Source organism: Podarcis liolepis, assembly GCF_965112155.1.
Source record: "Podarcis liolepis genome assembly, chromosome: 17".
Classification (NCBI taxonomy): domain Eukaryota; kingdom Metazoa; phylum Chordata; class Lepidosauria; order Squamata; family Lacertidae; genus Podarcis; species Podarcis liolepis.
Genome location: NC_139571.1, coordinates 21,195,837 through 21,211,072, shown reverse-complemented (window position 1 = coordinate 21,211,072; position 15,236 = coordinate 21,195,837). Strand labels below are relative to the sequence as shown.

At 44.4% G+C, this 15,236-nt stretch overlaps 1 protein-coding gene across 1 annotated transcript in view; it reads left to right on the top strand.

Annotated features, from left to right (window-relative positions):
* The window catches only part of LPAR1 (lysophosphatidic acid receptor 1), a 53,860-nt gene that overhangs the window by 7,729 nt on the left and 30,895 nt on the right, over nucleotides 1-15,236 (top strand). The window contains exon 2 of the mRNA XM_083482337.1: nucleotides 12,769-12,925. Within this exon, the coding sequence (XP_083338463.1) occupies nucleotides 12,866-12,925 (60 nt within the window). The 5' untranslated portion in view covers nucleotides 12,769-12,865. The remainder of the gene's footprint in view (nucleotides 1-12,768; nucleotides 12,926-15,236) is intronic.

Here is a 15,236-nt window from a genome sequence, read left to right as displayed (position 1 = left end):
ACCCCCTTGAAAATTGTTGGACCAAATACTTCGTTCTAGCAAAAATGAAAAATCTTAACTCAGCCACAAATTCACTAGGTGGTTTTAGACAACTCAGCTCTTCCTCAGTATGTAGATAATAATACTGGCCTACAATACTTGAACGTTCTCAGACTTGCTGGTAGGAGAAGTTATTTGAACCTTTAGGAAAAATGACCTGCACTTTTCCTATAAGCTCACATTTTTAATTATTACTATTTAAGTAAGTTAGGGTTGCCATATTTCTTTTGGCAAAGTTGTTGAGTTTTTTTCAACATTATGAGCTGCCATATGCCTGGGTTTTCCCAGATGTTTCAGCCCATTTCATACCTGGATGCCATTTCTGACGGACAAATCATGGTTATTTTGGATGTATTGCAGCCCTAAGTAAGCCTTGTGCATTTTCTCCCCTCATACACATATCAGTGTGGTTTTGTTATGAGTTTTTACAAAAGTTGTCTTACCGCTCTGCATGATATAATTAATAGTACCCTTCATATGTGGGCCATCATGACATTTCCTATTGACTAGGACATCAGGAGTTTCCTGAATGTTGATGTTCCCCTCCCTGGTAGTGTAGGAATCCCCCCCCTCCATTGTTACCATTGAGCTGGTTCGCATAAACATTGACTTGGTGAGATAGCTAAGGAGGTGGGCAGACTTCGGGAGAGGAGCTTGCAATTCCTTTGATCCACCTAGGGCCTTTTTGCTGACATGCACATTCATGTGGTCCCCAGATGGGGTGGAATTGTTATCTGGGAACCCAAGGCTGAATTATTATTATTATTAAGGCTGAATTATTATTTTGTTTACATCCCACCTCCGCCCCCCCCCCAGAAGCTCAAGTTGGCATACATAGTTCTCCCCTTCTTCATTTAATCCTCACAACAACACTGTGAGGTAGGTTAGGCTGAGAGGCTGTGACTGGACCAAGGTCACTCAGTGAGCATGATGGGCAAGGGGGGATTTAAATCCTCGTTTTCCAGGTCCCAGTCCAACACTCCCAAGTACTATATCAGCTTAGGGGGTCTTGCAACCAGACCATTATGCTTGTGTTCCCTCCGTTGTGTGTGTACTGATCTTAACATTAACCACGATTAGCTGCACGCTAACATTTGCAACATTAGGGGACGTGGGTGGCGCTGTGGGTTAAACCACAAAGCCTAGGACTTGCCGATCAGATGTCAGTGGTTCGAATCCCCGTGATGGGGTGAGCTTCTGTTGCTCGGTCCCTGCTCCTGCCAACCTAGCAGTTCGAAAGCACGTCAAAGTACAAGTAGATAAATAGGTACCGCTCCGGAGGGAAGGTAAACGGCGTTTCCGTGCGCTGCTCTTGTTTGCCAGAAGCGGCTTAGTCATGTTGGCTACATGACCCGGAAGCTGTACACTGGCTCCCTTGGCCAATAAAGCGAGATGAGCGCCGCAATCCCAGAGTTGGTCACGACTGGACCTAATGGTCAGGGATCCCTTTACCTTTACCTTTAACATTTGCAATCATGGTTAGGTAATCATAGTGTCCCTCAAATATATGTTTGTACTGCAACTCCCATCATCCTGCCTGGTTCTGTAAGCCATAGTATGAGAGTTGTAAGGTGTGAGTGAGAAGATAACAAGACAGCATGACAGACAAAAAGCTCTTTCACAGTTGCTTCGTTTTTGAAATTCCCTGATTGTCCCAGTTTCCAGAACAGTTGCCATGTTCGTGTGCATCTTGCAAGTGCCGCAAGGCAGGTGTATTCTCAGTGATTCTCAGTGATTGATTGAATGATTGGGAAGGTTGTTTTACACTGTGTACATAGTTGTGAAGGAAGCTCCTTCGCATGGAAGAATGTCTCTTTGATGTGGCCATAAAACACTAATGCAGGATGTAAATGCCAATTTGGCTCCTTAGCCTGAGGTAATGTTTTACTGCCTTAACCTTTGCACTAGACTCTAGTTAACCAGACTACCGCCTACTTTGCCTGATGGAAATACATCTAATTACTAGGTTACAAAAGATTAAAGAATTTACATGGCAGGTTCAGAAGAACCTAAAGTGGGAAATAGAGTTAGGCTCATTTCCACTGAGAGGTAGCAGCTGTATTCCTAACAAGTAAAATCGAACTTTAATTGGTCATTGGTATTTTAGATGCCTTATTTAAGATACTGCATTGTAATCTATTCAGTGTCTATTAATCTATTAATGCTGGGATAGCTCAGTCAGTAAAACATGAGGCTCTTAACCTCAGGGTCATGGGTTCAAGCCCATTGGTGTTCCATGGTGTTCTCTCTAGGGGTGTCTATTTGACACAACACATGAGGATAAAGTCCCATGGACTGCAAGAAGATCAAGCCTATCCATTCTGAAGGAAATCAGCCCTGAGTGCTCACTGGAAGGACACTGGAAGCTGAGGCTCCAATACTTTGGCCACCTCATGAGAAGAGAAGACTCCCTGGAAAAGACCCAGATGTTAGGAAAGATGGAGGGCACAAGGAGAAGGGGACGACAGACAACGAGATGGTTGGATAGTGTTGTCGAAGCTACCAGCATGAGTTTGACCAAACTGCGGGAGGCAGTGGAAGACAGGCGTGCCTGGCGTGCTCTGGTCCATGGGGTCACGAAGAGTTGGACATGACTAAACGACTAAACAACAACAACATGAGGATAAAGCAGGTCTGTGCCCGCTGCCACAATCCTCTGGTGGATGCACACAGACCTTATAAGAAGGAGCCTAGGAGGGTCAAATGTGATATAGATATCACATTTAAGACTTCAAAATGTTATTGACTTGGTCAAAATAGTAATTCCAAGGCCTACAACCTTCCACTCCGGCTTTGAAGTAAATCCCCATTCCCTCTGGTAGAAACTATGCTGGAGCAATCTGTGGACACATGTGATGGCTTAGTTACCACTTGCTTCTCCCCCCTTTTTTTCATTTTAGAATGCTTGGGAGCAAAACAAAAACAAAAAACCCAAACATTTCGGAAGATGTAAAAAAAAACTGAGATCACACATGGGTGAAGGGGAGTGAGGGGTTTGGGGGAATCTGAAATATTATTTATAAGATAAAAGTTTAAATATAAAATCTCTAACTGTGATGTATTTGTATACAGCAAAGAGACGTTTAGAGTAATTAGGTACTGTATTTTTCGCCCTATAGGATGCATTTTTTCCCTCCAAAAATGAAGGGGAAATGTGTGTGCGTCCTATGGGGCGAATGCAGGCTTTCGCTGAGGCCTGGAGAGCGAGGAGGGTCGGTGCGCACCGACCCCTCTCGCTCTCCAGGCTTCGCGGACCTTCCGCAAGCAGCGGGAGCCCAGCGCTGGGCTCCCACTGCTTGCGGAGAGTTGCCTACATGCTGAAGCCTGGGCGCGCTGAGCTCAGCGCGTCCAGGCTTCGCGGACCTCTCCGCAAGCAGCGGGAGCCCGGCGCTGGGCTCCCGCTGCTTGCAGAGAGTTGCCTGCACGCGCTGAGCTCAGCATATCCAGGCTTCGCGGACCTCTCCTCAAGCAGCGGAGGGGAGAGGCTGAGCTTGCCTGGGATTTCCTGTATCCTGAGCTGGCCCTACTGTCATCACTTGACTTAATCCAGGCCCAGTCTCTACACCACCTCCAGGCTGGCATAGCGGTCCAGGCTAGTCTTTGCCGCCATCTTCTGCCCAGGCTTTGAATTCTTTGCTGGCTCCACTGATCCATCACATCCTATTGCTGCCCAGCCTGCGTTTGAATTATGCCCATCACCTTTTTTCCATTTTAATGGCCACAGTGAAGTTACTGTCTGCTAAATGGTTACAGATTATTCAGTAGCTAATGTTGAGTTCAGAATATCTTGGTCTGCAACCTAATTGAGGAAAGTACCTTTGAATTACAGCTGTATCCATTCATCTGTAAAGTACACTAGCTTACCTATCATTCATTTATTTATTTTTTAGTGAGCACACAAAGCTTTGGGAAATATGCTGCTTAAGTTAATTTTTATATTATTCTTTGAGACAGAAATCAATTCAGTTTAAAAAGGAGAAGGGATTGTTTTCCGCATATTTCTAATAAAGTTTATCACTGTTTATCCTGCCAGAATCAGAGGCGGGTGATGTATTGCACAGAATTAAAAATAGTTCATTCTGCTGCCAGTATCTGTAAAAGGTTACATACAGTATGTGGATGTAACCCAAATAGGTGTCAAGATTAGAACAGTGGAGCATTTTACTTATACTGTATCTATTCTTTATTCTTTTGGATAGGGAACTCTGGCAACTTTGGGGAGTGCTACAGCCCATTAAATAGTCCCCTACAGCAAATCTTTCAGAAGTGCTTTCAATTTTAAAGATCTTTAATGCCCCTTAATAAGTAGCATTATAACAAACAATTGCAGTTGAAGATGTTTGGATTATGGATTTTGGTTTTAATTATTCTAGAACGCTGATAAGCACTTGAAAGCTTCATTACCCCAGTCCCAGTGCTATTAACTTTGAGAAGAGGTTTTTGACAAAGATATGTCTATATCTTATGAGTGAAGAGTTTTCTACCCAAAGATTGCTTGCTACTGCAGTTTCTACAATCATGATAGCGTGTAGTAATGGCCACCAACATGGGAGGCTTTAAAGGTAGATTAGACGAAATCATGTACGAATGAGCTAGCTGTTAGAGGCTCTGTGTACAAGGTTCTGGGTCCTGCCTGTGGGCTTCACATAAGCATTTGGTTGGCTACTGGAAACAGGGTGCTGGAATAGATCAACCCTTGGCCTGATGTTCTTCTTATGTTTCTTCAGAAAAATGTGCCTGATTACTGGTTGGTAGTAGACAGATGGGACACACTGTGCCTTTATTTACTGGTTTACTGGTTATCAATACGTTTCTGTGTCCAGCGTAACGTGCTGGTGATTACAGTGGTACCTCGGGTTACATACGCTTCAGGTTACAGACTCCGCTAACCCAGAAATAGTACCTTGGGTTAAGAACTTTGCTTCCGGATGAGAACAGAATTCGTGCTCTGGCGGCGCGGTGGCAGCGGGAGGCCCCATTAGCTAAAATGGTGCTTCAGGTTAAGAACAGTTTCAGGTTAAGAACGGACCTCCGGAATGAATTAAGTACTTAACCCGAGGTACCACAGTACCTTTAAAGACCTAAGTGGTTTAAGATCGGGTTAGTTGAAGGACTGCCTTAATTCAAACCAACTTGTCTATACCATGTGATCTGCTTCAGAGGCCCCACTCACTGCCTCCCTGCACAGCCCCTTTTGTTGAGCTCTTAAACTATCCTACTCATTTCTGATGCAACTTTTTGCTTACCGTATTTTTCGCCCTATAAGACGCACTTTTTCCCCTCCAAAAATGAAGGGGAAATGTGTGTGCATCCTATGGGGTGAATGCAGGCTTTCGCTGAAGCCTGGAGATCGAGGGGGGTCAGTGCGCACCGACCCCTCTTGTTCTCCAGGCTTCAGGAAGCTATCCGCTAGCCGTGGGAGACCCAGCTCTCCCAGGGCTAGCGGAGAGCTTGCCTGCACCCAGAAGCTTGGGGCGCACTGAGCTCCGCATGCCCCAAGCTACGGGATTAGTGCAGCGCTCCGCTAGCCCTGGGAGAGCCGCGCGAAGTTGCGCGGCACTCCCACAGCTAGCGGAGACCTTGCCGGCACCCAGAAGCTTGGGGCGTGCTGAGCTCCGCATCCCCCAACTTTGGGATTAGCGCAGCGCTCCACTAGCCCTGGGAGAGCCACACGGCTCTCCCACGGCTAGCAGAGACCTTGCTGGCACCCAGAAGCTTGGGGCACACTGAGCTCCGCACACTTAGCACAGCGCACCTGGGGGGGAAAAATAATTTTTTCCCCTTTATTTCCCCCCCAAAAAACTAGGTGCGTCCTATGGGCCGGTGCGTCCTGTGGGGCGAAAAATACGGTAAATAAATTCTAGGGAGCAGAGCTTGAAAAGCATTTTGGTAGTACTAATAGCTCACAACAGTGCTGTTTTCCATATCTGTGCACAAAGCATCAATTCATAATTTGACTGATGTCATGTATGGCGCACAGGCCGCTCTGTGAATACAAAATGTATTCCTGTGGGGTGGAGGAAGAAATGTTGAATGGTAGTATCATTTTTGCAGAGAAATGCAAAACGTTGACTGACGTTAAAAAAGTTACTTGAAGCCTCTTCACAAGTTACTTTTTAAAGGTTTAAACCAAAGATGTTTTTATTTATATTCTGCAAGCAATTGAGAATACCCTTTTTAAAACAGGCTTTTGATTCTGTTGCTGCTTAATGTTTTGATTGCTGGTGCTCCTCTTAGCGTTTTTGTTTGTGCTGCTCTTTCTCATTTGTGTTTTCATGGGTGGATCATTGTTGCTTTGATGTTTCTCTTTATTGTATGCCACTTTGAGCAACTCCTCTGTCGAGCTGGCAAAATGCAGTACAGTGGTACCTCGGGTTAAGCACTTAATTCGTTCCAGAGGTCCGTTCTTAACCTGAAACTGTTCTTAACCTGAAGCACCACTTTAGCTAATGGGGCCTCCTCCTCCTGCTGCCCCGCCAGAGCATGAATTCTGTCCTCATCCTGAAGCAAAGTTCTTAACCTGAGGTACTATTTCTGGGTTAGCAGAGTCTGTAACCTGAAGCATATGTAACCTGAGGTACCACTGTATACATTTAAAAATAAATACAGGTGGTGAGCATTTCATATAGGGGTTCTGTTCCTGGCCCTTGTGCACATCAGTGGAGCGCATAGACGTGTGTCCTACCCTGTTATACCCTGTTCTGTCATGCCCCCATTATACCCTTTTTATGACATGTTGAGCGACATTTTCAGGTCACTTCCAAGTTCTGCACCGTACATGTGTGTGCAATTGCACATCTTCTGGACATACATTAATCAGTCATTGGTTGTTTTTAAATAACCATTTGCAGCAGGCCTCTGATCTCATTTTATCCCCCAAACAGTTCTAAGGATCTGAAATAACATGAATTTCCGAAGGATTCTTGCTGCAGAGAAGCCACATACTTATTACTGAAGTGCTGCAACTTTTCTGCAAACGTTACTGAACAATTAACTGAAAGCTTATTTTTCCTGTAAGTGTCCCAGCTCCAATTGCAGTGGTGTTGGATTGGCATCTTGGGCTTTTAAAATAAAAGGAAATAGATAAGAGGATGCTTCAAGAAGTGATGGTCAAAAGCTCTGTGTACTCCCAGGAATCAATCTAGTAATATTTGCCATTTATTTAATTGTTTTTCTGAAAGTCATTAGCAGCCCAGTGTAGATGCTATTCAGCTACTTAGGGAATCTCTCTATGTATTACATATTAAAATTACCACTTTGCATAAAAGCCTTTCGTCTGCACCCAGAAACTCCAGCGGGTGCAGAATACCAATGCGAGACTCCTTACAAGGTCCTTGCCACAGGATCACATTCATCCAGTGCTATACCAGCTGCACTGGCTCCCAGTGGAGTACAGGGTCAGGTTTAAGGTGCTGGTTTTAACCCTTAAAGGCCTATACGGCCTAGGACCCTCATACTTACAGGACCGCCTCTCCTGGTATGCCCCGCGGAGGACCTTACAGTCTGCAATAATAATATCTTGGAGATCCCGGGCCTCAAGGAGGTTAAACTGGCCTCAACCAGGGCCAAGGCCTTTTTGGCTTTGGCCCCAGCCTGGTTTAATGCTCTGTCAAAGGAGACCAGGGCCCTGCGGGGCTTGACATCCTTCCGCAGGGTCTGCAAGACCCTTCAGTCCGGGCCCAGTTTGACCCCCCTCTATGGGACCCTGTAAATTACCTCTTTGGCCCTTTTATTGGCTCATGTGGGACCAACATAGATAGCTAGCCCTGATGAATACTTGAGGTTCCCGACCCCTATGGTTGTAATTCATGGGCAGCCATTTAATTTTATCCTGATTCTAATTTTAAGCTGTATTTTAATTAATTGTTTGATTGTGTTTTAATGTATTTGATATTTGATGTTTGCCACCCTGAGCCCAGTCCAGTCTTGACTGGGGAGGGTGGGGTATAAATAAAAATTTACTTACTTACTTATTTGTAAAAGTCAGTATAATGTATTTTTATAGCCACATTAATGCCCATTCTCCTACTCATTTCCCAGCTTAAAGGGTTTTAACCAAACCTAAAAGTAAAAACACCATTGGATTCAGAAACAGCACCTGCAGGAACTTTAGAAGCCTCTGGCTTCAATAAATTTCCTGAAAGAAAATACAGGTGACTCCCTATTTTATGCAATTTGACCGACACACACTTTGGGTTTGGAATGTAACCCCCCTGTAAATGGGGAGTCGCCTGTATTGACTGACCTTCTAATTGGTGACTTGCACAAAGGCTGTGGAACCTCTTAGGTTGAAAAAATCCCTTGTGCATAACTTTTGGGGGGCCATATTTATATTTGGGCTTTAAAATAAAGTCCTCAGTTCCAAATGTAGATAAATAATTTCTGAAGAATCTGTGGTTTTCCTTTCTGAAAAAAGTATTCCAAATTTAAGCTATAGAACAGACTTGAAAATTACATCTCAGTTGTAGCTTCCTTGTACCAGTTCCTGAGAATTGTATTTTGGACAAGCTGCAGAACAGATGCCTTGTTGTTTAGTCATTTAGTCGTGTCCGACTCTTCGTGACCCCATGGACCAGAGCACGCCAGGCACTCCTGTCTTCCACTGCCTTCCGCAGTTTGGTCAAACTCATGTTGGTAGCTTCAAGAACACTGTCCAGCCATCTCATCCTCTGTCGTCCCCTTCTTCTTGTGCCCTCAATCTTTCCCAACATCAGGGTCTTTTCCAGGGAGTCTTTACTTCTCATGAGGTGGCCAAAGCATTGGAGCCTCAGCTTCAGGATCTGTCCTTCCAGTGAGCACTCAGGGCTGATTTCCTTCAGAATGGAGAGGTTTGATCTTCTTGCACTCCATGGGACTCTTCTTCTCTAGCACCATAATTCAAAAGCATCAATTCTTCAGCAGTCAGCCTTCTTTATGGTCCAGCTCTCACTTATAGCCAACTACAAAGGCAAGAGTTGGATACATTGCTCCGCCCAATTTTGCTTCTGGCCCTGCCCCCCCCCCCAGATTTTCCATGAGGGAATAGGGCCTTCAGGCTGAAAAAAGTTTCCTTGCTCATGGAATATTGGGAAGTGTGTAGGACACTGAAGAAAATGTGTTATAACAACCGTGTGTAAGAAGGAGGCAGAAGTAGATTCCACCATGGCATGTGATGCTTAAGATTGTTGGTTTGTGTTTAAATCTGACTCAGAAAAGCAGGGCTCTCCCTGGGCATCATTAGTAATGCTAAAGGGACCCCTGACCATTAGGTCCAGTCGTGGCCGACTCTGGGGTTGCGACGCTCATCTCGCTTTATTGGCCAAGGGAGCCGGCATACAGCTTCCAGGTCATGTGGCCAGCATGACTAAGCTGATTCTGGCAAACCAGATCAGCGCATGGAAACGCTGTTTACCCTCCCGCCAGAGCGGTACCTATTTATCTGCCTGCACTTTGACGTGCTTTCGAACTGCTAGGTTGGCAGGAGCAGGGACCGAGCAATGGGAGCTCACCCTGTTGTGGGGATTCGAACCACCAACCTTCTGATCAGCAAGTCCTAGGCTCTGTGGTTTAACCCACAGCGCCACCTGCGTCCCAGCTAGTAATGCTAGAAAGATATTTAAAGAAAGGACCCTTCTTGGTGCTAATCAATCTGTACTATGAGCACCATGGCAAATACCACTTATCTATCTAATGGGCTAATGCCCGTATATAATCAGTATGGGAAGTTCTCAACATTTTTTTAAACAACAACAAATCAGAGGAAAGAATGTCCTGGGTGATAAACTAGCATTGCCTGAGCATCAGTAACATAGTGCTAGGAAGGAACTGAATCTGGGTATGTTTATCTAAAGAGAAATTTCTCGACTCTGAGTATATTTCAAGAAGTCAGCAGATTGCGCAAGTCTAGCAATCAAGTCTGTGTTTGAGGGCAGCTGAGACACAGAATGTGTTAAGTGTCATTTTAAGAAAAGGACAATGGAGGAAACTGAGGGCGTGAGGTTTTTTTTAAAATCACCCTATGCTCCCCCACTTCCTATAGAGAAATAAAGTGCTTGCGCTGAGTGAAGGGTGAAAGCAAGCTCTGATACCAACACATTTAACATTTTATTGAACAGCACAGAAATAGTGGAAAGAAAAAAATGTTCTCTGCAAGCCATAAATAGTACAGTAGTACAAAGCTTCTGTTCAAGGCTGTCTGGTGTCCTGAACAGGAGCGTTCTGTTGGGGCTTGGGAATATGCTGCAAAAGGTTGTTGCAGGAGCTCACTTTCGCTGAAGAATTTGTCAGCTGTCATGGAATTAAGTTCCATGCATTTGTATCTGCACATTTTGCAGCCGTTACATGAAACCTGTTAGCAATCTTCACTGAAGTGATATGTAGCTCGGTTTCAATAGACTTGGGTAAGTTCTCTAATGCCAGTGAGCTATTGAGCTTTGCAACTCAGACAATCTCAACTGAAAAATACTTGATTGTCTAAAATCCTTTACTTTGGAAGATTCTTTGTGGAATCTTTAGATACAAACTGAAGTCAGGTGATCATTCAGATTGTGGCTTGGAGCACCGAGATATGTGTGTGTGTGTGTGTGTGTGTGTGTGTGTGAGAGAGAGAGAGAGAGAGAGAGAGAGAGAGAGTGCAAGTTGGTTTCATTGCACCCACTGTACAGTGGTACCTCGGGTTAAGTACTTAATTCATTCCGGAGGTCCGTTCTTAACCTGAAACTGTTCTGAACCTGAGGTCCCACTTTAGCTAATAGGGCCTCCTGCCGCCGCCTTGCTGCCACAATTTCTGTTCTCATTCTGAGTTAAAGTTCTTAACCCGAGGCACTATTTCTGGGTTAGCAGAGTCTGCAACCTGAAGCGTCTGTAACCTGAAGTGTCTGTAACCCGAGGTACCACTGTAAAAGGCTTCCCTATGCAGAACTGCCTTCAGATGTCTTCTAAAAGTTATATAGTTACTCATCTCCTTGACATCTGATGGGAGGGTGTTCCACAGGCAGGGTGCAACTACCGAGAAGGCCCTCTGCCTGGTTCCCTGTAACTTTGCTTCTCATAGTGAGGGAACCAGCAGAAGACCCTTGAACGAAGAACAATGGGGGTAGAGACTCTCCTTCAGGTATACTGGGCCGAGGCAATTTAAGGCCTTAAAGATCAGCACCAACACTTTGAATTGTGCTTGGAAACGTACTGTGAGCCAGTGAAGATCCTTTAGGACCGGTGTTATATGATCCCAGCGGAAGTCACCAGTCTAGCTGCCGCATTCTGGATTAGTTGTAGTTTCCGAGTCACCTTCAAAGGTAGCCCCATGTAGAGCGCATTGCAGCAGTCCAAGCGGGAGATAACCTGGGCATGCACCACTCTGTTGAGACAGTCTGCGGGCAGGTAGGGTCTCAGCCTGTGTACCAGATGGAGCTGGTAAACAGCTGACCTGGACACAGAATCGACCTGTGCCTCCATGGACAGCTGTGAGTCCAAACTGACTCCCAGGCTGTGCACCTGGTCTTTCAGGGGCACAGTTACCCCACCCAGGACCAGGGAGTCCCCCATACCTGCCCACCCTCTGTCCTCCAAGAACATTACTTCTGTCTTGTCAGGACTCAACCTCAATCTGTTAGCCACCATCCATCTGCCAACCGCATCCAGACACCCACACAGGACATTCACTGCCTTCACTGGTTCTGATTTGAAGCAGAGGTAGAGTTGGGTATCAGCTCCATACTGGTGGGCTCTCCCAGCAACTTCATGTAGATGTTAAAAAGCATGGGGGAGAGGACGGAACCCTGAGGCACCCCACAAGTGAGGACCCAGGGGTCTGAACATTCATCCCCCAACACCACTTTCTGGACATGGCCCAGGAGGAAGGAGCGGAACCACTGCATAACATTGCTCCCAGCTCCTCTAGATGGTCTAGAAGGATGCCAGGAGAGCATACAGAGTTCATCACTTTAGTAACTCAAAGAAGCAAAACCCATTTCAATACCCAGGATTTTTCAGTTGGCTAAAACGAAAACACAAACTTTACTTGCATAGAAATATCTAAAGATTTTCATAAATATAGCTGTGCCAAATATGAGCTGAGGTGCAGTGGCTGCAGCACAAAATCGAAGGGATAGTTTGTATCCTACACTGGTGCTGCTACACCCACCACCCAATTCTGCAATATGCTTTGCAATTGCAAATTTGTATACAGAAAGCCTGCAAATTACGCATATTTAGCTCTATGCACTTAGCAAAAAAAGAGAGAGAAAGAGAAAGAGAAAGGGGGCGTGCATCCCAGGAGGAAAAGGACTTTGGCAGTCCTGTGTTTTGACTATACAGTATGTGGATTAGGCTTTAGGTGCACTCCCCAGAATGTAAACCCAGCGTAAGTTGGGGCATACTATACATGGGATCTCAAAACACTTAAGATCCTTTGCAGTTACAGCTTTGTTTAACTGGAGTTTTAGCACATTAAAGGTTTTCTGAAATCTAACTTTAATATGCATCTTTTAAGGATTTCTGAAATCTATGTAGGATTTCTCTTTGTGTGAAATAATGTATTGCTGTGTATGTTGGATGAAAATGGCTGTTGGAAGTAGCACTTGGTCTTTTTATGCTCAACTTTCTTGTTTTATGTTTAAAAAATGGTATTTCACTTAGTTTTAGGTTGTTTTTTGGGAGGTAAATGATTATTCACACAGTTTTGTCGCATTAATCCATCTAGTAATTTCTTTTGACTTTTCTAAGGTCCTAAAACGTCTTTCTGTCTTCTAGGCCCAAATGTCAGCATGATTGAGAACTGACTCAGAACCTCAAGACTTTACTTAAACATCTGATACGTGAAAGGAAGGGGTTTAACAGACCACTAACCATGGCAGACCCTTCAGCCGAAGTTCCCTTTTCTGTGATCACACAACCACAGCTAATTGAGGTAAGCAGAAACAGTTACAAGATTTTTACTAAGCTCTGCCGCTAAATTTTTAAGTCTGTGCAATTGTCAAGCTTACATTTCTAAGCTCTCGTGTAAAACAATCATGTACCATACTAAATGGCAAGAGTTGACAGCTGGTCAGGTGAAAAGGACCCCAAGCTGTGACATATTTTAAGCTTTTTCTAGCTACCACCGCTGGTAGGGTTTCTGAAGTGTTTTTGGGGGGCTGGGGGAGGGACTTAACTTAATTCAGCTAACATTTTGCAAATGTAGTATAGGTAGAACCATATCTGGTTTTGCAGTACAGGTGGTAAATTGGCTAGAGGCCAACACAGATATAGCTTTGTGAAATGTCTATATCCATTCTTAAAGGACAAAATGAGGGAAGCCTTTCTCAGATGATTTTGAAATAAAACATATATCCAAGATGTTGATAAACTGTCACTGTAAAATGTACAGTTGATAAACTGTAAACTGATAAAGATGTTCGTGAAATTCTGTAATGTGTAGACAGTGCATGTTATTGCTAAGGAGTAGTGTGTCCTGAGAAGTAAGCCTCTGACAGCATTTTTTCGCTTTTGGTATGCCTGTTACAGAATATGCTTGTCAGCAGAGTAATTGCACTTTATATTCATTCCCGTCAAACCCCATCCCCACCCCCAAATGATTAACCTTCCAAACTTACATGAAGATGAATTGTAGTGGCTTAAGATAAGATGGAAAATATGTGAAAAGCAAACAAATTGAAACAACCAGGGCAGCCTCCAAAAGCAATGCTTTATAGAATGCCAAGTATTTTCCCCTCTGTGATGTGGAATAGTTAGCACGTAATGCATATATTGAACACTAAAGCTGTAATGAAATTGTGGTCTCCTTGCCTGACCTGACCTCAGTGGGTCACTGATAGAAAACCCATTTTTCCCAAGGCCTCAGATTTCTGTTTACTTAGTTGTATATGCTGTTTACATATTTTTTTCCCCTGGGAAGGTTCATCAAAGCAAGTAAACCTTAGTTGAATGTCATCTATGTTTGCAAGAGTCTAGTATATTGCCAGGATTTTTTTAAAAGTAAAAAGTTTAGTGGTGTGATCATGCCCCCTAAAACCTTCTGTCTCCTGTCCAAAGGAAATATAACTTAATGGGGTCTGGATAATGGCTTTGCTTACTTTTTCTGCCATTCTATGAGTTTCACAAGTTGATTGTTCATTACCATCTGAGTGTTATGGTATTTCATACTGAGGAGTGTAGGTCTACAAAAACCAGGCAGCACTGAAAAACCCACTTGCACATCACTTTCAACCATAATTTAAAATAAGTTGTTCCACCCCCTACTCCTGGTGTACCAGAGGAAACAAAATACAAGATGGCCTTCTCATTATTTGTGGTTTGTTTCTCTGAAGTTGAAGAAGAGCAAATATTTAAAATAAACTGTGGTTAAATGTGATGTGCAAAACCTACTCAACTTTGCACTGCTTTGAACATCTCCACTGCACAAGCATTTCAGAACAATCTTGCCTACATTGACTCCCAGTACATTTCCGAGCACAATTCAAAGTGTTGGTGTTGACCTTTAAAGCCGTAAATGGCCTTGGTCCAGTATACCTGAAGGAACGTCTCCACCCCCATTTTTCTGCCCGGACGCGGAGGTCCAGCGCCGAGGGCCTTCTGGCAGTTCCCTCGCTGCAAGAAGCAAAGCTACAGGGAACTAGGCAGAGGGCCTTCTTGGTGGTGGTGCCTGCCCTGTGGAACGCCCTCCCATCAGATGTCAAAGAGATAAACAGCTACCTGACATTTAGAAGACATCTGAAAGCAGCCCTGTTCAGGGAAATTTTTAATGTGTGGCATTTTAATGTATTTTTAATCTTTGTTGGAAGCCGCCCAGAGTGGCTGGGGAAACACAGCCAGATGGGTGGGGTACAAATAATAAATTGTTGTTGTTGTGGTTGTTGTTGTGGTTGTGGTTGTTGCTGTTATACCTCCCCCACTTGCTGTTCTGGAGGTTCTTTCGGTTCCCCACCCCCCTACAAGCCAGTTGTGTGGGGCATGGACTTCTCTCTTGCTCTTTGCTGAACAATTCACAGAATAATAGTTAGCATGTTTTATTACATAGTTGGAGACTGTGAGTTTGAGAATGCTAGCCACATTTAAAAATCATAGCCTGATTGATTATATAAGGCCAGAATAGGCAGTGCGTTGTTGTTTTTCTGGCTTGAAGCAGCGTGACAGGGCTGTCCCGCCTCTAAGGGAATGAGACCCATACTTGGCTTTCTGACACCACAGCAGAAAAGGAAGTGTAGGAGAGAGGGCAAGAG